General features: G+C 40.9%; 1 protein-coding gene across 2 annotated transcripts; it reads left to right on the top strand.

Annotated features, from left to right (window-relative positions):
• Positions 1-97: 97 nt before the first annotated feature.
• On the top strand, positions 98-23560 carry LOC124138291 (uncharacterized protein KIAA0895-like). 2 transcript variants are annotated; one of them, XM_046504881.2, is made up of 7 exons: positions 98-220; positions 6084-6548; positions 14229-14379; positions 15520-15688; positions 16432-16599; positions 17326-17624; positions 20992-23560. In XM_046504881.2, exons 2-7 carry the CDS (start codon positions 6130-6132, stop codon positions 21028-21030), a joined length of 1245 nt encoding a protein of 414 aa, XP_046360837.1. In that variant the 5' UTR covers positions 98-220; positions 6084-6129; the 3' UTR covers positions 21031-23560. The 2 variants fall into 2 exon arrangements, with proteins under 2 accessions (XP_046360837.1, XP_046360836.2); XM_046504880.2 differs by having other exon boundaries at positions 17326-18419.
• Positions 23561-24571: the final 1011 nt, after the last annotated feature.

Genomic DNA, 24571 nt, shown 5'->3' with positions numbered 1-24571 from the left:
TAGCATCACTTAACGGAATTCCGTCCGCGAGTAACCATTGAAAACACGCGTCAGAGATATGCCCAGGTGAACGCCTCACGTGACCTGTGACGTGTGGGGAATCCCCTTGCCGACCGAACATGGCGTCCCTGGTTACACGGAAGCAGGTGACACGCCCCCGACTATGGGTCTCGGTTGACAAGAAACAAATTGATTATGCATCTGTATCTGGTCAGTCCAGGTAATTAGGTCATTTATTACTTGATGCAAGAGTATGATGTACTTTTAAACCAAGGCATCATAGTGTAAAAATGTAATATATTGTTGACAATGAACAAACACAATTTAACACCACCACAATAGTGCAAATTCGCATAGACGAAGCAATATAATGAAGAATCTACTTTCTTCATTGGTTTTAATAAGCGAAGGGTGTGTAATGTAACATTCCATTGCATGAGATGGATGTGTTTGACAGAATGCTTGTAATAATAGATTCAAATAATGAACATGGAATCTGTAATTTTCTGTAAATAATGATTAAATATTATTATTAGAACTGAATGGAAGATGACCTCCAAGCTTAACAATGAAATATTTATGAGATAAACGATGAGTGGGAGTTGTTTATTTCTTATATGAGATATCAACATTATTAACAGCCTCTTTAAGGATGATGATAAAATGTACCAGCTTTTAAAAATATTTACCCAAATTTTAATAATGATGACTCCCTCAATAGAATCCGACCTCGGCAATGGCGGACAAGTCCTTTTGTGCACAGGTGGGTATTTCCCGCATATTGTCACAATCCTCACATCGATTACCTGAACCTTTTCTCCTAACAGACCGCCTCCGTGGTCTTGTGGTAGAGCGTCCGCCCGGAGAGCGGAAGGTCCAGGGTTCGATCCCGGGCCGCCTCATACAAAAAGACGTTAAAAGATTGTACTTGTTGTTACCCTGTCTGGCGCTCGGCATTAAGGGGCTGAAACAAGGACTGGTCGGCTCGGAGTCAGTATACTGTGTCTGAGTGGGGTATTCATGTTAAACTGCGGCATGGTATCTCAGTGAGCTAGCACTATAAATCAGCATCAGTCCGGACTAGTACAAGCAGCCACACACACACACACACATACACGTGCATGCACGTCGCTATGTAAGTGCAATAATCTTGGACGCGACGTTAAACCCAATTTCACCTCACCTCACCTTTCTCCTAATACCGATTGTCATATCTCTCCTGCTTTTGGATACAATCGTTTGGCCATCATGTTTATCTCTGTTGTCCAGATACTTCTATGGGGAGTTACTCACCAGACACTCCCCTCTAAAAAATAACGTTGTCCAATATACAACATTATCAAGTTGCGAGTCCATGTTCGAATCTCCAGAAATGATGTCATGATAGAACAATGTTTTATCATGAAATAAAGCAGGCTTGTTCTTCATTGTGATATATCGTGTAGCTATCTTATTTGGATAGTTAGAATTATCAACATCTTTGATGTGTTTTGGGGTCATCTTCCATGCAGACCTAGTAATAATACATTATTTACAGACTGCTGTGATGTAGCTGGAATATTGCATTGTGCAGCTTAAACAACAAACAAACAAACAAACAAACAAATCAATGGGCAGTCTACTGAGACAATGTACCCATGGCTTACATCAAGGGGCGGTCGGGTAGCCTAGTAGTTAAAACGTTCGCCTGTCACGCTGAAGACCCGGGTTTGATTCCAGACATGGGTACAATGTGTAAAGCCCATTTCTGGTGTCCCCCACCGTGATATTGCTGGAGTATTGCTAAAGGCGGCGGAAAACCATACTCACTCACTCCTATTACATCAACACCTAGACTGGTCATTAGGGAATAACAGCTCCCCAGTAACCGATGCTAGTTGGATCAGGCTTGGTGACTTGTCAAGGGCATTAGACACGGCTCATGATTTCAATCACTGGATTTTCCAGAAATTTATTATTTACCGGTACACACTGCTGTCATATAGCTGGAATAGTTCAGATTGCGGCGTTAAACAACATTAACACAAAGTCCAACGTCGTCATCTCCCCATCTTCTTCCCTGTTATAAACACAATTGTGTGCATTCAGCACTCTTTAAGTGTTTGCATACTGAATGAATTACAGTAAACTATGGTTATAACAAACTCAAAGGAACACTAATTTTAGTTCGTTATATCCATCGTTATATGCATTTCGACCGTCAGACATCTTTTATCAAGTCATTTGACATCATGCTACTCGATAAATAACAAAAGTGTGCACTGTACATGTACACAATATATCCACTTCAATCACTGTGTTACTAATGTTAATTGAGGGTGTAATTTGAAGACAAGGTGTCAGTACCTTAGAGTAAATCAATTGCCTTCAATTGTTTATTGACGCTTTGAATGGCAGCATTTGGCTACGGATGTTTTGATAGGCAGATTCGTGACACGTAAGGAGCTTAGCTCAGGGATTAACAGTTTGTTATACACTTGACAAGATAGACACAATATTATGGATAACAACTTCTTTAATACCGTGAAAAGCGGCGTTTCGGTATAGATCCTTATATCGTTGTCAAGCAAGACTCTTATATCCTTGTCTTGCTTGACAACGGTATAAGGATCTATACAGAAACGTCGCTTTTCACAGTATTAAAGAAGTTGTTATCCGTAATATTGTGTCTATCTTGTCATCCGTCAACTTCTAAGTAATGCCTATCAAACAGTTTGTTATACACTTAAACAATACCATTGACAGAGCACACACAGGACCACAAGGTGAGTTCGCTATATCCGTTATTTTGTTATGAGCATGTTTGTTATATCCATCAACTTTATATGATAAAATATATGGCAAATGGCCGGGACCAAAAGAACAATTTATTATATCCATCAGTTTGTTATAAGTGTGTTCGTGGTTTACTGTATGTCTCAAACACTTTCATCACATACAAACTGTAACAATTACATAAGCAATACAGAAAGAAAACCTGTGGCGTATAACACATACAAGTGTGTCTCCACCCATTTGTCAGATACCGTATTCGACATAATACGCGCCCAGGGCGCTCTCAAAATTGGAAATAGGGGGCTTTTATTAGAATATTATTTTGGTGGAAAAAACAGAGTTGAAAGATAAATTTCGTGGTATATGCTGACGGCCTGACTGTTTATATACGACAGATATATTTTTCTAGAATTTAATTGCCCAAAATTAAGGGTGCATATAACACACGAGTGCGTATTATACACGAATAAATAAGTCTTGCGTACATTGATCAATCGGAAGGGGTGCTAATTGGGATTGTTCACTTGCCAATATATTAGCAAATATCGCCGTGGCGCTTATTACGTCGAATACGGTACCATAAAATCACTAATGCTACTGTTGAACTCTCCCAGCAGCCAATGCCTGCTATCCAAATTTACTACCCGGGTACCCACCCCCTAATACCCTACCCTACCCGGGTACCCACTGTAGGTCTCAGGAGATATCTCAAAATGTCTGATTGGGAACTTTTTTAGCATACCCCCGGCAAAACATATTTAGATACATGTATTGAACAATCTGGTCATGCACACACTGAAGTTGACTTAAGTTATATATTTATTCAACTATATGAAAAATCAGAAGGAATGGGTGCATAGTCAGAAGGAAACGCGAACAGTAGTGACTTGTAGTGTAACCATAGAGTTCCAGATAATTTTAGTCATTAGACAATATATCATGTGACTAACCACGGGTCCGGGTAGTCCTGTGGGTACCCGGGTCATACTCAGTACCCACCCGACCGGGGTACCCGAGTTACCCATCCCAGCCCTAGTCTCCGACCATTTGTCAGATACCTTAAAATCACAAATGCTACTGTTCAGTTCTCCAAGTTGCCAATGCCTGCTACCCATGTGGTAAAATGGATTAGTCTGGGTCATACCAAATGATCACACCTCATGACAATATTTTCATTGTGTTTCATAGGTTTTAAAGGTCACATGGATAATTGAACAAGGTGTAATGTACTACTACATCAAGGTACATCATTTTGCACTTTGGAATCGATTACTTGAGTCAGCCCAATTTCTGTGAACACAATCAAATACTTGGGTCATTCTGCAGAAAATGGCAAAATGTTGTCACTGACATTCTGGCTAAAACATGCTATTCTTTTGTGTTTTTGAAAACGATTTTCACTTCTATGTTTCAACACCTTAAATAGGCTATATTAAATCACCGAAACAAAACAACATATTTTTCATGTTGAGTCTGCATCTCATTTTGGATGTTATTAGTTCAACGTTCATTTTGCTTTAAACACTTTTTTCGCTGTACTGAGTTGCATCACTAAGGTTTGTCTGAGATGACATTGAGGTGAAATGGGGTTTTACGTCACTTTCAAGATTATTGCACTTCTATAGCGTCATGAATGCACATGTGTGTGTGTGTGGCTACTTTCACTTACTAATGCAGTTTTTATAGTGCTAGCACATTGAGATGTCATGTCCCTTAAGCTTAAGATGAATATCCCACTCAAATGCAGTATACTGACTCCTAGCTGACCAGTCCTTGTTTTAGCCCCTAAATGCCAAACTCCAGGCAGGTCAACAACATATTTTGACATCGTTTGGTATGACATGGGCAGGGACTGAACCCCATGCACACTATCCAGGCAGACCCTCTAGACCTAGTCTAGACCTGCCATAACCTATGATCATGGGTTTGACTCCCAGATTCGTCCTGTTAATGTTTCTTGATTTGTGCTCACTCACTCACTCACTCACTCACTCACTCACTCACTCACCCAAACCCACTCACTCACTCACTCACTCACTCACTCACTCACTCACCCACCCACTCACTCACACAAACACACATCCATACACCCACCCACCCACCCACCCACCCACCCACTCACTCACTCACTCACTCACTCACTCACTCACTCACTCACTCAGATATCATTGATGATAAACTTCATAAATTGTTTGCTTGTATTAAGAAGCTGTTGGAAAAGAATCACAGAGATAATTATCACAAGATTTTTACAATATATAATAGACTTATCCATCCAAAGTATCACAATTTGAAAGTAATCTCATCAGGCAAATCCTCCTTCCACACCATCTGTTTGTATACAGTCCCCTGACGATGTTGTGATGCTGCTGGTGTGCATGCTGCTGTATCAGTACATCATTAATGATGTATTCAGGAAGAGGTGGGAGGACATCTGATCTGTTGGCAGACACAAGGAGAGCGAGGCCAACTGTATAGATTGGTTTAATTATTGATACAAGCTGAAGTGTGACTCTCCATGGAGAAAACACACATACACACACTGGTAAACTGTTATAAAGCCGAGGTAGGAAGCGATGTCCAGGTATAACAGACACAGGTAGGTACTGGTCAGCAGGGACTGGCGTTGTTACTTCATGGGGGATCACAGTGAGAGTAAGGCAGTTTGTCTTTGTATTTCATTTGTTTTACAGACGCTGGAGAACCTAATGATGCCCGCATTGCTTGCCTGGTACCAGACTTTAACGACTAATATCATATGATATTATATTATATCAGCACATATTTATCTTGATGTGCACAGAGGCCAATATTCAGCCCCAAATCTGCAGTAAATGTCAGTAAACATTCCTAAATGGGAATTAAATTCTCAATTCATGTTAAAATGGTATGGCGTGGTCGAGGTCACTTGTGTTTCACTGATAACAGGACAAAAAATTGGGATGAGGCTTTATTCTAAAATTTCCTGCCTATAATTTGGCCAGCAATATTCTGAAAAAAATGGAGACAGCCTCTATCCTGTCTGTCTGGTAATGTATAATAACGAAATATGTTGATGGTTTGGACGTGGTATGAAAGGAAAACGGACAACCTTGACCAGTCATCTTAATCACCTAGACATGGATAAAACATTTCATGTCTTCATGTTCTTCTGTCTTCTAAGCAGCTATCAAAGGTTTCCTCTTTATCACTGTAGACCTGTGTGTTGGGATAGAACCATATTAGTGATTCTGTCCTACAACATCTGGAAATGTTTTAAATTTAACCAAGACTCTACATTTTCCTTTGTTTCTTTGTTTGGTGTGTAGATGAAAGTGGTGAGAGTTGGTTGTGGAGTTCATCAGCCTGGTTGCCATGACGAAGAAGAACAAGCAGAGTAAGTACCAGACCAGCAGCAGCAGCAAAGTGCGGGTGCTCGAGGATCATCCGCTGAAACATGGCGGGGGGATCTGTCCCACCAACCTCAAGGAACAGAAGGAACGCTTCCTCAGACACGGCAAGACCCCCGACTTCCACCACACCGACAGTTCCGAGGCTGTCCAGGAACTGACCACCAAGTCCAAGGGCCAGATTCGGTTTGATCTTTTGTCAGAAGCAGAATATGTTCTGGAAACTGTCAGGAAGAAGTTTGGTGAGGGAGAGAATTTTTTGGCTCAGGCTTACGGCAAAAGGGTAACACGGATCGAGGCATCTGAGATCGTCACATCTTACCTGGAGGAAAATCTTCTGAATGATGCCCTCACACTTATCTGGTGTAACGACCTTCCATGCAGGTAGGTGATATCTTGTGTAATGCCCTACCATGCAGGTTGATGATATGTGATATAACGCCCTACCATGCAGGGAGATGATATGTGGTGTAATGCCCTACCATGCAGGTAGATGTTATGTTGTGTAATGCCCTACCATGCAGGTAGATGATATGTGGTGTAACACCCTACCATGCAGGTAGATGATATGTGTGGTGTAATGCCCTGTCATGCAGGAAGATATGTGGTGTAACACCCTACAATGCAGGTAGATGATATGTGGTGTAACACCCTATCATGCAGGTAGATGATATGTGGTGTAACACCCTACCATGCAGGTAGATGATATGTGGTGTAACACCCTACCATGCAGGTAGATGATATGTGTGGTGTAATGCCCTACCATGCAGGTAGATGATATGTGTGGTGTAATGCCCTACCATGCAGGTAGATGATATGTGTGGTGTAATGCTCTACCATGCAGGTAGATGATATGTGTGGTGTAATGCCCTACCATGCAGGTAGATGATATGTGTGGTGTAATGCCCTACCATGCAGGTAGATGATATGTGTGGTGTAATGCCCTACCATGCAGGTAGATGATATGTGTGGTGTAACACCCTACAATGTAGGTAGATGATATGTGGTGTAACACCCTACAATGTAGGTAGATGATATGTGTGGTGTAACACCCTACAATGCAGGTAGATGATATGTGTGGTGTAATGCCCTACCATGCAGGTAGATGATATGTGTGGTGTAACACCCTACAATGTAGGTAGATGATATGTGGTGTAACACCCTACAATGTAGGTAGATGATATGTGTGGTGTAACACCCTACAATGCAGGTAGATGATATGTGTGGTGTAATGCCCTACCATGCAGGTAGATGATATGTGTGGTGTAACACCCTACAATGTAGGTAGATGATATGTGGTGTAACACCCTACAATGTAGGTAGATGATATGTGTGGTGTAACACCCTACCATGCAGGTAGATGATGTGTGTGGTGTAACACCCTACAATGTAGGTAGATGATATGTGTGGTGTAACACCCTACAATGCAGGTAGATGATATGTGTGGTGTAATGCCCTACCATGCAGGTAGATGATATGTGTGGTGTAATGCCCTACCATGCAGGTAGATGATATGTGTGGTGTAATGCCCTACCATGCAGGTAGATGATATGTGTGGTGTAATGCCCTACCATGCAGGTAGATGATATGTGTGGTGTAATGCCCTACCATGCAGGTAGATGATATGTGTGGTGTAATGCCCTACCATGCAGGTAGATGATATGTGTGGTGTAATGCCCTACCATGCAGGTAGATGATATGTGTGGTGTAATGCCCTACCATGTAGGTAGATGATATGTGTGGTGTAACACCCTACAATGTAGGTAGATGATATGTGGTGTAACACCCTACAATGTAGGTAGATGATATGTGTGGTGTAACACCCTACAATGCAGGTAGATGATATGTGTGGTGTAATGCCCTACAATGTAGGTAGATGATATGTGTGGTGTAACACCCTACAATGTAGGTAGATGATATGTGTGGTGTAACACCCTACAATGCAGGTAGATGATATGTGTGGTGTAACACCCTACAATGTAGGTAGATGATATGTGTGGTGTAATGCCCTACAATGTAGGTAGATGATATGTGTGGTGTAACACCCTACAATGTAGGTAGATGATATGTGTGGTGTAACACCCTAAAATGCAGGTAGATGATATGTGTGGTGTAACACCCTACAATGTAGGTAGATGATATGTGTGGTGTAATGCCCTACCATGTAGGTAGATGATATGTGTGGTGTAATGCCCTACAATGTAGGTAGATGATATGTGTGGTGTAACACCCTACAATGTAGGTAGATGATATGTGTGGTGTAACACCCTACAATGCAGGTAGATGATATGTGTGGTGTAACACCCTACAATGTAGGTAGATGATATGTGTGGTGTAATGCCCTACAATGTAGGTAGATGATATGTGTGGTGTAACACCCTACAATGTAGGTAGATGATATGTGTGGTGTAACACCCTACAATGCAGGTAGATGATATGTGTGGTGTAACACCCTACAATGTAGGTAGATGATATGTGTGGTGTAATGCCCTACCATGTAGGTAGATGATATGTGTGGTGTAATGCCCTACAATGTAGGTAGATGATATGTGTGGTGTAACACCCTACAATGTAGGTAGATGATATGTGTGGTGTAACACCCTACAATGCAGGTAGATGATATGTGTGGTGTAACACCCTACAATGTAGGTAGATGATATGTGTGGTGTAATGCCCTACCATGTAGGTAGATGATATGTGTGGTGTAACACCCTACAATGCAGGTAGATGATATGTGTGGTGTAATGCCCTACCATGTAGGTAGATGATATGTGTGGTGTAACACCCTACAATGTAGGTAGATGATATGTGTGGTGTAACACCCTACAATGCAGGTAGATGATATGTGTGGTGTAATGCCCTACCATGTAGGTAGATGATATATGTGGTTTAATGCCCTACCATGCAGGTAGATGATATGTGTGGTGTAATGCCCTACCATGTAGGTAGATGATATGTGTGGTGTAACACCCTACAATGTAGGTAGATGATATGTGTGGTGTAACACCCTACAATGCAGGTAGATGATATGTGTGGTGTAATGCCCTACCATGTAGGTAGATGATATGTGTGGTGTAATGCCCTACCATGCAGGTAGATGATATGTGTGGTGTAATGCCCTACAATGTAGGTAGATGATATGTGTGGTGTAACACCCTACAATGCAGGTAGATGATATGTGTGGTGTAATGCCCTACCATGTAGGTAGATGATATGTGTGGTGTAATGCCCTACCATGCAGGTAGATGATATGTGTGGTGTAATGCCCTACCATGTAGGTAGATGATATGTGTGGTGTAACACCCTACAATGTAGGTAGATGATATGTGTGGTGTAACACCCTACAATGCAGGTAGATGATATGTGTGGTGTAATGCCCTACCATGTAGGTAGATGATATGTGTGGTGTAATGCCCTACCATGCAGGTAGATGATATGTGTGGTGTAATGCCCTACCATGTAGGTAGATGATATGTGTGGTGTAACACCCTACAATGTAGGTAGATGATATGTGTGGTGTAACACCCTACAATGCAGGTAGATGATATGTGTGGTGTAATGCCCTACCATGTAGGTAGATGATATGTGTGGTGTAATGCCCTACCATGCAGGTAGATGATATGTGTGGTGTAATGCCCTACCATGCAGGTAGATATGTGGTGTAACACCCTACAATGTAGGTAGATGATATGTGTGGTGTAATGCCCTACCATGCAGGTAGATGGTATGTGGTGTAATGCCCTACCATGCAGGTAGATATGTGGTGTAACACCCTACCATGCAGGTAGATGATATGTGTGGTGTAATGCCCTACCATGCAGGTAGATATGTGGTGTAACACCCTACAATGTAGGTAGATGATATGTGGTGTAACACCCTACCATGCAGGTAGATGATATGTGGTGTAATGCCCTACAATGTAGGTAGATGATATGTGGTGTAACACCCTACCATGCAGGTAGATGATATGTGGTGTAACACCCTACAATGTAGGTAGATGATATGTGGTGTAACACCCTACAATGTAGGTAGATGATATGTGGTGTAACACCCTACCATGCAGGTAGATGATATGTGGTGTAATGCCCTACCATGCAGGTAGATATGTGGTGTAACACCCTACCATGCAGGTAGATGATATGTGTGGTGTAATGCCCTACCATGCAGGTAGATATGTGGTGTAACACCCTACAATGTAGGTAGATGATATGTGGTGTAATGCCCTACCATGCAGGTAGATGATATATGGTGTAATGCCCTACCATGCAGGTAGATGATATGTGGTGTAATGCCCTACCATGCAGGTAGATGATATGTGGTGTAACACCCTACCATGCAGGTAGATGATATGTGTGGTGTAATGCTCTACCATGCAGGAAGATATGTGGTGTAACACCCTACCATGCAGGTAGATGATATGTGTGGTGTAATGCCCTACCATGCAGGTAGATATGTGGTGTAACACCCTACCATGCAGGTAGATGATATATGTGGTGTAATGCCCTACCATGCAGGTAGATATGTGGTGTAACACCCTACAATGTAGGTAGATGATATGTGGTGTAACACCCTACAATGCAGGTAGATGATATGTGGTGTAACACCCTACCATGCAGGTAGATGATATATGTGGTGTAATGCCCTACCATGCAGGTAGATATGTGGTGTAACACCCTACAATGCAGGTAGATGATATGTGGTGTAATGCCCTACCATGCAGGTAGATGATATGTGGTGTAATGGCCTACCATGCAGGTAGATGATATGTGGTGTAACACCCTACCATGCAGGAAGATGATATGTGTGGTGTAATGCTCTACCATGCAGGAAGATATGTGGTGTAACACACTACCATGCAGGTAGATGATATGTGGTGTAATGCCCTACCATGCAGGTAGATATGTGGTGTAACACCCTACCATGCAGGTAGATGATATATGTGGTGTAATGCCCTACCATGCAGGTAGATATGTGGTGTAACACCCTACAATGTAGGTAGATGATATGTGGTGTAATGCCCTACAATGCAGGTAGATATGTGGTGTAATGCCCTACCATGCAGGTTGATGATATGTGGTGTAACACCCTACCATGCAGGTAGATGATATGTGATATAACGCCCTACCATGCAGGTAGATGATATGTGATATAACGCCCTACCATGCAGGTAGATGATATGTGATATAACGCCCTACCATGCAGGTAGATATGTGTGGTATAACACCCTACCATGCAGGTAGATATGTGATATAACACCCTATCATGCAGGTAGATATGTGTGATATAACATCCTACCATGCAGATAGATATGTGTGATATAACACCCTACCATGCAGGTAGATATGTGTGGTATAACACCATACCATGCAGGTAGATATGTGTGGTATAATGCCCTACCATGCAGGTAGATACTAGTATGTGTGGTATAATGCCCTACCATGCAGGTAGATATGTGTGGTATAATGCCCTAGCTACCATGCAGGTAGTTATGTGTGGTATAACGCCCTACCATGCAGGTAGATGATATCTAAGATAACGCCCTACCATGCAGGTAGATATGTGTGGTATAACACCCTACCATGCAGGTAGATATGTGTGGTATAATGCCCTACCATGCAGGTAGATATGTGATATAACACCCTATCATGCAGGTAGATATGTGTGATATAACATCCTACCATGCAGATAGATATGTGTGATATAACACCCTACCATGCAGGTAGATATGTGTGATATAATGCCCTACCATGCAGGTAGATATGTGTGGTATAATGCCCTACCATGCAGGTAGATATGTGTGGTATAACGCCCTACCATGCAGGTAGATATGTGTGGTATAATGCCCTACCATGCAGGTAGATATGTGTGATATAACACCCTACCATGCAGGTAGATATGTGTGGTATAACGCCCTACCATGCAGGTAGATATGTGTAGTATAATGCCCTACCATGCAGGTAGATATGTGTGGTATAACACCCTACCATGCAGGTAGATGATATGTGATATAACACCCTACCATGCAGGTAGATGATATGTGATAGAACACACTACCATGCAGGTAGATGATATGTGATATAATGCCCTTCCATGCAGGTAGATATGTGTGGTATAACACCCTACGATGCAGGTAGATATGTGTGATATAACACCCTTCCATGCAGGTAGATATGTGTGGTATAACACCCTACGATGCAGGTAGATATCTGTGATATAACACCCTACCATGCAGGTAGATATGTGTGGTATAATGCCCTACCATGCAGGTAGATATGTGTAGTATAATGCCCTACCATGCAGGTAGATATGTGTGGTATAACACCCTACCATGCAGGTAGATGATATGTGATATAACGCCCTACCATGCAGGTAGATATGTGTGGTATAATGCCCTACCATGCAGGTAGATATGTGTGGTATAACGCCCTACCATGCAGGTAGATATGTGTAGTATAATGCCCTACCATGCAGGTAGATAAGTGTGGTATAACACCCTACCATGCAGGTAGATGATATGTGATATAACACCCTACCATGCAGGTAGATGATATGTGATAGAACACCCTACCATGCAGGTAGATGATATGTGACATAATGCCCTTCCATGCAGGTAGATATGTGTGATATAACACCCTTCCATGCAGGTAGATATGTGTGGTATAACACCCTACGATGCAGGTAGATATGTGTGATATAACACCCTACCATGCAGGTAGATATGTGTGGTATAATGCCCTACCATGCAGGTAGATATGTGTAGTATAATGCCCTACCATGCAGGTAGATATGTGTGGTATAACACCCTACCATGCAGGTAGATGATATGTGATATAACACCCTACCATGCAGGTAGATGATATGTGATAGAACACCCTACCTTGCAGGTAGATGATATGTGATAGAACGCCCTTCCATGCAGGTAGATATGTGTGGTATAATGCCCAACCATGCAGGTAGATATGTGTGATATAACATCCTACCATGCAGGTAGATATGTGTGGTATAACGCCCTACCATGCAGGTAGATATTTGAGGTATAACACCCTACCATGCAGGTAGATCTGTGTGGTATAACGCCCTACCATGCAGGTAGATATGTGTGGTATAACACCCTACCATGCAGGTAGATAAGTGTGGTATAACGCCCTACCATGCAGGTAGATATGTGTGGTTTCATAGCAGGAGAAATCATGTCCTATCACAACCTGCAGGTGGAGGTGAACAGTTGTCACTGGAAGAGTGATCCAGTATTTCAAGGTGCTGTGCATTGTTTCCGCACTTTGCAGCCAGGATCCACCGGTTGTGAGTTTGAATCTAAGATAATACCAAATACTATTTCCTTTGTGACAACACCACACCTATGTCACAGGTTTCCCCAAAGCAGTAACATCCTGTGTTGAAACACTTCTTCCAAATTCAGCAGCGATGATATATCTGATGCAGCTAGTGGCGATAACCATTCACACCAGATGCAGATCCAGATGCGCACCTCACCTTTTGAAGCATACTTATCCTGTTGACATACAAAATAATGTACTGTATTCGACATAATAAGTGCCCAGGGCGCTATCAAAATTAGAAATAGGGGGCTCTTATTAGAATATTATTTTGGTGAAAAACAACAGAGTTCAAAGAGCGTTAATTTTCGTGGTTTATGCATAAACGTTTATAAACGACAGATATATTTTTCCAGAATTTAATTGCCCATAATTAAGGGTGCATATAACAAACATATTATGCACGAATAAATAGCCTTGTGAACATTTATCAATCAGAATGGGTGCTAATTGGGATTGTTCACTAGCCAGTATATTAGCAAATATCGCTTATTAGAGCGGGGTGCTTATTACGTCGAATACGGTAACTATATATTAAGTGTCATGTTTTCAACAAAAAAAAGAATTTATTGACTATTTATGGGCTAACAAATGCAAATTGTTCCTTAATTATTTCCACGCATTTATCATATTTTACGTGCAACCCATCCCTTTTCAAAATAGCTGAGCACACACACCCTTTTCCCAAACTGCTTGCAATCTCACGATGTTGACTTGTGTGTTTCAGTGCCCGGATGGTATGGCAGGGTCCGCTGCTTAAGTGTAACCGCCCAGAGGCCAGGAAGTACTCACTGTGGCTCAATGGCTCGTTGGAGAACCCCTACGTCCGGGAACAAGGGATTGGTTGTCTCATGGACCACGAAGTCGGCACACACTTTGTATCCTTCATTTTAAAATAAACCTCATTCTTTTGATCATGAGGTAACCGCTGAACTGCAGGAATTATCCAGTAACTACAGCTGCTGTTGGAGATAGTGTTGTTTGAGATATAATGATGGTTCCATCAAGGTTACAGCTGCTGTTGGGATAGTGTTGTTTGAGATATACCGAGTAGTGATGGTTCCATCAAGGTTACAGCTGCTGTTGGAGATAGTGTTGTTTGAGATATAGTGATGGTACCATCAAGGTTACAACTGCTGTTGGAGATAGTGTTGTTTGAGATATAGTGATGGTTCCATCAAGGTTACAGCTGCTGATGGAGATAGTGTTGTTTGAGATATAGTGATGGTTCCATCAAGGTTACAGCTGCTGTTGGAGATAGTGTTGTTTGAGATATAGTGATGGTTCCATCAAGGTTACAGCTGCTGTTGGAGATAGTGTTGTTTGAGATATCGTGATGGTTCCATCAAGGTTACAGCTGCTGTTGGAGATAGTGTTGTTTGAGATATAGTGATGGTTCCATCAAGGTTACAGCTGCTGTTGGAGATAGTGTTGTTTGAGATATAGTGATGGTTCCATCAAGGTTACAGCTGCTGTTGGAGATAGTGTTGTTTGAGATATAGTGATGGTTCCATCAAGGTTACAGCTGCCCTGATCACCCTTCAGTTGAAGGACATGAGAGATTGCTCTGTGAAGGATAAACGTTTACTTCAAAACTAAATTTATTTCATTATATTTCACACTATGTTTATATGCCCTAAAGTTATCAGTAAATATCACATATGAAATTGACCATTAGCATTTTTAAAATAATATTTGATTGTGGATATTGGTGAAGAACATTTATTTATCAGGGCTATAGAATTCATAAAAGAAAAAATGAAATCATGGTCTCACTCGCCAACTCAATTTTCCAGATCTTATACGCCGATTAAAGACTCACCATGTCAAGTTTGCCTTCATTGACTGAACTGAATCTTTTCTTGTGCGCTTCGGGCATGCATTATTATTATCATCATCATCATCATTATTATTATTATTATTATTATTATTATTATTATTATTATTATTATTATTATTACATCCTGCATATGTTGTGTGATTAACCAGTTGTGTGACTATTTTCTTAACCGTTCAAGTTCCGGATGTACAATGATGGCCTTCAGCCATGGTTCTCGGACAGGAAGAGGTTTGGCCTGCGTGGGATGAGCTCGTTTGAGGGCATGTGCACCGAAGAAGGTCTGGCGGCCATCCACACCGCACTGCGGGCCAACAGCAACTTCCTGTATCTGCCTGCCCTTGTGTACTGTGAGTACTTGTCATGCACGGAGTATTTCATTTTAATATAATCTTCTCTCTGATATAGTCATGACCATCCATCTTAATATACAGTAGAAAACGGATATAACAAACACAGAAAGAAAGAACAAACGGATGCAACAAACTGTTACAAAATCCCTGATTTACCTCCTATATATTATCTTATAAAATTGACTACGCGCAATCAGCGGCGAATAAACACAAACACAGCGAATCAGCACAATCAGTGCTGACGATTAAATCTTGTTAAACTTGGATTATGTTATTCTTACCCGTACATGTACTTGGACTAATCTTGTCTGTAAAACAAAACTTATACCTATGCAGTTTCACGATTGCAGTCAGCAAAACGAAGCCAGAGCAAAATCACCAACTACACACTCCCCATAAGTAGACCGTGAAGTGCTGAATACATATTTGATAAACAAGGATAAAAATGACCTGGGAGTTTAATGTTATTAAATGAATATTATGAAATGTTATCAATTGAATGCTATAAAGTGATCACTGCTAATACAAGTCAATGCTGCAATTACGTGTATTGTGTTTTGTTTTATCCAAGATGGCAGACGTTTCCGAGCGAAAACGTATATAACGAACAACGGACAAATGAACAGATTTCTCCAGTCCCTTGTAGTTTGTTATCTCCATGTTCTACTGTATGTGTGTACTGGGAGACGTTCCTCCATTGGAACCCATACAGGGTCAGTTACACTGTTGCTTGGTTACAGACACAGCGTGCAAGTCGGCAGAGATGACGTTCAAACAGCTATTTGATCATCTTGGTCGCTACATCTCAAACCGTGAACAGCGTTGGAAACATGTGATGCGTGTAAAACGTGGTCTGTCGGACCCTAACGACCTGGGAGGATACGGCAAGGATCAGTGCTACTTTGAAGGTAGGGTCAGCACCAAGCTCAAGGTCATACATGGGTTGCATGTAGGGTATGATCCTTTCCGTAATTCAAGATTGTTGAGAATTTTATTATGAAATAAAATCAGGGTCTAAAATTTGATATGAACTGTTCTTTTTAACAGATACCATCTTCCTAAAGCAAGGGAGTTAACTGACTATAAAAGTCCAGTTTCCACCCTTTCCAAACTAGGCTGCAATTATGGAGTTACAGTTTGGTTGGACTAACCATTCAATGCATAGTTCAATCAAAATCGCATAACGAACTCGACATCTGGTTCATTAACAACATGGTTATTAACGTGCAGATTACGGTCAACTGCAGGATTTCCAAAGCATGTGTACCACCAACTGGGCATCGACAGATGTTTGGCTAATTCTTTCATATTTTTAATCAAGGTGCTCACATGACCCGTTTTATTACAATATAGATCTTGATTATCGAGCAGATTGCCTTGACAGTGCAGCCATTTTGTTTGAAGCAAATGAAAGTGATATGAGTGATGGAATCTGACTGGTCAAAATAATGAGAGACATAGAAGGGGACATAAACTCGTAATAGCCGATGGTACATGTATATGTTCTCTGGCTCATAGCGTTTATTCACCTTATGAAGCATATACTCCGAAACGTTGTGTTCCTCTTGATAAAGAAGTTGACATCTATAAATTCTCTTCCTCACAAAAAATATGTTTTGTTGTTTTGCTCCTAGGTGCTGTGCAGATTCTGCGGAATGTCGACTCTATTGACTTCCACTTGTTGATGAGTGGTAAAATCTGTGTAGATGAAATTCCTCGTATTAAGAGAATTGCAAGAATGGATTGTGTCCGAATTCCATGTTTCATGAAAAATGTAGACTTGTACAAACGCAAGCTGCGCAATATGGCTGAAATGAATGGCCTCCACATCGAACACCCAAAGATGGCCCCTCCACTTGCCTACCTCAAGCGTCTCAAACAGAGACAAAGTCGAGTCGGTGTTGCCGGATCCTCCAGTGGGACCAGGCGCAAGGTGAGGAAACGGTATAAGAAGAAAAAGTCCTCTGATAGATTGACTAACACTAAAAGATATGAGGTTAAAATATTTTTACCCCCTGTTGGCATTCAGAACAAACAGGAAGAAAGCAAAAACCACATAGTTGGCAGCAACACAGAGTGCAATAGAACTACTAGGTTAGATAGATTTGTTCCACCTACAGCAAAACTGTCTGGAGTTGATCGGCAGTTGGAGAGGTCTCCGTCAAGTCCAGTCAGATCTCCATGTAACAGTAGAGTTTCGTCTAGCCTATCTGACACCCAGCTGTTGAGAGGGTTACCTCCCTTTCCTTATCGAGTACCGCTTCCGCCAATCAACACACCAAGACGAGGTGAGTCAGACATAGAGATTCAGAATGAGGGTGATGTAAACCATTTGAGTGATGCAGACGTACAGAGTCATGATGAAGCAGACGTACAGAGTCAGGATGAAGCAGACGTACAGAGTCATAATGAAGCAGACGTACAGAGTCATGATGAAGCAGACGTACAGAGTCAGGATGAGAAGCACCACGATGATGTTGATGAAGCTAGTGAGGTGATCCAGCAGAAGACTAAGCCAAGTTCCTCTAGGACCTCAGGAGATCTTCAGTTTAACAGCTTTTTGTTCCCAGACGTGTTCTTCCCCAATTCCACTGCAAACTTCAACCTCCGAGGTCTCCACATTCGGGATCACAGTGCTGAGTGCTCTGATGCAGTGACATCTGATGATGATGATGATGATGATGATGGATCTGAGGATGATGAGATATACTAACAACATCAGCATCATGTAAGAGGTTGCATGTTCAAGATGCCACTGCACTACTTAAACCACTGCATGATTTTATACGCACGCATTACATAGACAGGCTTGCCAATCAGTGTTTACACACTAATCCTACTGAACTCTTTCCTGAGCAGTTAGAGCAGAGTGGGTAAGCCATGGCCATCGCTAATATTTACATTGCAGATCCTGGGGGCTTGTTGATATTGTATTAATACATATATTAAACATAATAAAACTAATACCATGTATGTTTCATTTGATGACATGCTTATCAAAATAACAATAACATAATGAAGGAGCTATTCTACATCTTCTATCTTGATCATATTGCTTTCAAAAACTGATAAATTATTCCTGGCAGGTCTGGCTTCAGAGCGAGTGTTTACAGCGCCCTCTTTTGGTATCAATATAACTTATTTGTCTGTACGATATATTCTAAAATTTAAACTGGGTACTTGACCCCTCATAACCTGACCCTACCTGCTCTAGGTCTCCAGATTTGGGTACAAAATCTCTGATTGGGAATTGTTTTACCGGAGGCCTGAAATAACTATTTTGATAAGAATATAAAACCATCTGATGATGCATACCGGTAGGGCTGGGACGGGTAACTCGGGTACTCGGGTACTCGGGTACTCGGGTCGGGTGGGACCTGAGTAGGACCCAGGTACCCAAAGGACTACCCGGACCCGTGGTTAGTCACGTGGTCAAGTGGTCACAATTTCAAGCTTCTAATGTTCCCATTTCTTCATGACAATGAACACGTTCCTTCTGACTGATATATGTTTGAACAAAGCTACAACTTCAGTCAGGCATGACCAGATCGTTTTATAGAGTATCTACATACATTTTGCCCAGTCTACAGTCAAACTATTCCCATTCGGACATTTGTACCTATCTCTTGAGACCTACAGCAGGTACCTGGTAAGGATCGGGTAATAGGGGGCGGGTACCCGGGTAGTAAATTTGGACACGTCCCAGCCCTACTATGAACATGGTTGATGTGGACAGTCTGGTTTCCAGCTGATCATGTAGGTTAACATACCGTATTCGATGTAATAAGCGCCCAGGGCGCTCTCAAAATTAGAAATAGGGGGCTCTTACTAGAATACTATGAAAATGGAGAATACTGTGAAAAAGAAGTTGAAGATATATTTCGTGGTTTATGCTGACAGCCTGATATGTTTATATACAACAGATATATTTTTCCAGAATTTAATTGCCCATAATTAAGGGTGCATATAACACACGAGTGCGTATTATACGCGAATAAATAAGTCTTGTGTACATTGATCAATCGGAAGGAGAGCGAATTGGGATTGTTCACTAGCCAATATATTAGCAAATATCGCCGTGGGCGCTTATTGCGTCGAATACGGTATATGTACTCTACTGAAACATGGAATGGTACAAAGTCATTTATTTCCAACGGACCTTAAGGCCAACACTAACAAAGTGGAAGGTGACAGTGTGTGATTTTTTGTGCATGAGGGTAAAAGTATGTTGTGGAATGGTCCGCTAAACTCCAGCTAATACTTGTATATTTCAGAACAGAAGTTCATATGAAATTGTTTCAACAATGTAAATATCCACATGTTTGTGTGTTCAGAGGATATGCTGTACAATTGCTGACATTTTAAGTCTTTGTTAGGCATTTAGAAGTTTGGAGAACATGAAAACATGACACTTTTTTATGGATAGCAACTTCTGTTGTTCTTTGTCATTATATTGTTATCTTTTGTACATTATTAATATGTCATTGGCTTTGTCATTATGTTGCTATCTTTGTATACATTCATCCCACCTTGTGTTGTGTAAACATCTTGATTTATATAGGGCTGTACTATATATAGTATAGGGCTGGGACGGGTAACTCGGGCACTCGGGTCCTCGGGTCGGGTGGGTACTGAGTAGGACCCGGGTACCCACAGGACTACCCGGACCTGTGGTTATGGTCAAAGACAAAAATGATATAGAACTATATTGTTACACTACAAGTCACTTATGTTCGCATTTCTTTCTGACAAGGCACCCATTCCTTCTTACTTTTATATGTTTGAATAAAGATAAAACTTTAGTCAACTTCAGTGTCTGCATGACCAGATTGTTTTATATGCGTTTCTAAATATATTTTGTCCAGGGCTATGGTCAGACTATTCCCAATTGTTCATTTTTTACCTATCTCTTGAGACCTACAGCGAGAACCCAGGCAGGGATGGGTAATAGGGTGGTGGGTACCCAGGTTGTAAATCAGGATTCATCCCAGCCCTAATATAGTACTGTGTGCACTTGCTAGGCATTCACCTGATGAAGGAGCAAGAAGTAGCTCTGAAACGTCGTACAAAGAATAACAGTTTCTATCCATAAAAAAGTGTCAGGTATTCGTACAGACATATTGTTAAGATGATGTATGACCAACTCCCTTTAGGTTTAGTTTACCGTCACATGCTGTATAGATCTAGTGTTATCCCTGGACACTGATTGGTGAGACAAATCAATAGATATGAACCGCCTTAAACTGAATCAAGATGAAACATACCTCAGAGGCTACATCTCATTGTATTTTCTGTTTCAGGTGTGTTTATGCTGGCCATTCAAGTTTCTGTGCAACTAGGGACAACAGTTAGACAGTTGGCATCTTATCAAGGATGTTCATCAGTTTGATCTATGAGGAAAAATTCTCAAAGAGGTCGAGCAGTCCATGACGAATAAGGAAGGTTTTTCAACATTTGAGTTTGAATTTGTAAACATTTGGATTTGAAACAAGAATCAAGTTCAAGATCTGAAAGAATATTTCCCTATCAGCGAACAGATAATGTTTATCTTTGTTGGCTAGAGATACGTCTTTCCAGGGAACTGATACCAAGGGTAAATTTTCTCATATGGGTATGATACATTTATTGTTTGAAATCTATGTTATAGTGTGATGTTTGTCTTTTTAACTACATTTATGTTATGGAAACGCAAAAGATACCTCACAAGCAATGGGTTCTTGGTATTTTATGCGCCACTAATGAAATTTATATAATCAGTTGTCAGGGCGGCAGCCTCTGGTTTGCAGGGGCAAGGCGTTTGGTGCTGACTTGTTGTTGTTGTTGTTTTAACTTGATGTAGATGTGTTTACTGGTGGGAGTGTATGTGGTGTGAAACACTAAATGTACGTGACTGGTGTGATAGAGTATGCTGTTGTTTCAAACCATCACAGTGAACTAACCCTGCATTTGTAAGCCAAACTTGATGTAGATGTGTTTACTGGTGTGTGTGTGTGTGTGTTTGTGGTGTGAAAGACTAATGTATGTGACTGGTGTGATAGAGTCTGCTGTTGTTTCAAACCATCACAGTGAACTAACCCTGCATTTGTAAGCCAAACTTGTAATTCCATACATTTCAAACAGTTACATGAAAGATGGCAATATATGAAAATATATGAGTGGTGCTTAGCCATTTTCAAGGTATATATACATATATACATACTATAGTGTTATGAAGGAGTCAGGTGTTCTGTGACTTGTTTTGAGTAGTATGTACGATTTGATTAACTGGAATGATTGTGAATGATTTAGCCCAGAGATTGGACTAGTTACTGGATACCTAGCACCCATGTGGTTAGTGTGCTGTAAACACCAGTCAACCAGGCTCTCATATTAACAAGTTTTAATTTATTTTCTTTGTTTCTTGAATATATTATTTACAATGTTATTTTTCTGAATATTTCTTTTCGTATCATTTTGCTCTTTGCATTGACCTTGTAATCAAGTGTGTGTTTCAAATAACCAAATCATATCCTATTCCATCCAAAGCTATTTCTAACATGTCTAATGCTGAATAATTCCAGCTGGTAAATGTGGAATTACGTAAGCCAAAGACACATGAAAGGAATGAATAATTGTTAGCTTGGAATTGATTATGTTGGCAATATTTCTATCAAACAATGACAAACAAGACAGTATTACTTTAAATCTGTAAAATAATTAAGACCAAGAGTCATTATCAGGAGATGACATATCCCCCCAGTCTGTTGCAATTCGGAAATTGAGTTTGACTACTTACACCCCACTTAGATGCCCTAGTTCAAAAGGCCCTAGTTCACCAATAGATAGATCTGTATAGCAACTTTCAACAAGAAATATTCAACGGTTTAGGAGTTCTGCTCCAGAAAATGGATGGATGGACAGACGGACATGCTGATTGCTATATCATAATAATGATAAAAAAGACAAAGCAAGTAGCATGACTACTTTGGGAAGGTTGTAGCGCTTGTCTCACTTTGAAACATTTATTGCCACATCAATCACAACTATCAGCGCTCCATCAGAATGAGATGGCACCATCGTCTCTCAGAGCTGCTCCTCCCACGTCTTCCATAAAGATCCAATAGATCAGAAAACCTTCGTCTTCTGACAGCTCCTCAGTATAAACCTTCTCTATGTGGACAGATCTTTTAGCTTCCTTGCTCCAGGGGCGGTCGGGTAGCCTAGTGGTTAAAGCATTTGCTTGTTAGCCGAAGACCTGGGTTGGATTCCCGACATGGGTACAATGTGTGAAGCCCATTTCTGGTGTCGCCCGCCGTGATATTGCTGGAATATTGCTAAAAGCGGTGTAAAACCATACTCACTCACTCTCACTCACTCACTCACTCACTCCTTGCTCCACAGTTGTGGACTGATCCTCCTCTTCTGATCAAGTTATCCTCATCAAGTCTCATCTGTTCCAAATTTTCTTCTCCTGCCATGCAGCGCTTTGAGCCTGCATCTTGTGGATGGGCTCCAGCACATTACAAATACACACATTATATTATCATTATCAAAAATATTCACTGATTGACATCCAACACTACCCCTTGAAGGGATGAACAGCTTCATTTAGAAAAATAAGATCTGCTGATATAAGTGCCATTTCTGTGTTTGTAATTTTCAGATTTTTATTTATTACTTTTAAGTTTTTAAAATAATTAGATGTTATTCATATCATGTCTCAAATATTTGGATTGTTTTGTTTCCAGAAAGTTATAGGTGGATTGTGATGAATATATATTTATTATAATTATTTTTATGCTGTTCTGTGATGAATCGTGTACTATCATTGACGTGGAACATTCTGTGCCAAAACTTTACCCTTTTTTAGAGGAATAAACTTTTGTAATATATTTGTTATAGTTTTTTATACATTAGATAGGGGGTGTTGGGTGTATTTGTGAAGATATATGTGGGTCCACACAAAACTTTCTCATGTGTGAAATATACATGAATCCAAGAATCTAAGGTGCTGGAATTCCCTGTGCCGAGTTGTGTCCTTCAGCCTAAACCTGTGACCATGGGTTGGAATCCCAGCTTGCCCTGATTATGTTTCTCTGTTAGTCAGCACATACCCTTGCTTGTGGGTTTCGCCAAAGTGAAAAAAGGACTGCATCACTTCTGGCTTTCTGCCCACCTTGTTAACATGCTGTGACATAATTGACATAATGTTCAAAGCGTTGCTAAACCCAATTCACTCACTCACTCGACCATGTTCCAAGCTGTAATCTCTGCTGGTTATTTAGAGTTTGTGCAGCACTGTTAAACAGAAGAAGTGTATGTTAATCATCCATGTGTAGTCTCCACACCATGAGGAGATTGTCTAACTAGTCCCAACAGCATGACTGTGGGTGTCCAAGCCTTCTATGGCAGGTGGAGATCTGTTCTGGCAAAAAGACTGATGAAGCTGAAGACGATGCATAGCAACAGCAAGCCATTTGAGGTCAAGGGGAGATAACACAACAGGTATATAGTCTTCTTCATCCTGGTACACTGACCAGTCTCAGTGGTAGAAGCAAGGATCTGATTATGCATATCATGAAGCTGACACTTGATGCTTTGTCTCAAGGGTGGAAACTGGACCTTTACAATCAGTTACAATCATCACCTTATTAATTACAACTCCCATTAGTTGATACTTGTATTAAAAGACAACTGAACTTTATGGCTCAACAGAAATCTTTATGGTCTTACATCAACACTCACTTGTCTTGAATCATAAATAACTTGACAAATGCTCAGTGGTTAACAAAACTTCCCTGTATGTCTACATATTTGCTAAATCTTTACATATGGCAGCACATGGTCCTGTGTACAGCGCACAGGTCACAACTGAATTGAAGTAAAGCATCATTGGACGTG

The sequence above is a fragment of the Haliotis rufescens genome, unplaced genomic scaffold (genome assembly GCF_023055435.1).
Source record: "Haliotis rufescens isolate VD_foot unplaced genomic scaffold, xgHalRufe1.0.p SCAF_5, whole genome shotgun sequence".
Taxonomy (NCBI): Eukaryota; Metazoa; Mollusca; class Gastropoda; order Lepetellida; family Haliotidae; genus Haliotis; species Haliotis rufescens.
The sequence above is the reverse complement of the archived record's forward strand: the minus strand, read 5'-3'. Positions and strand labels throughout refer to the sequence as shown.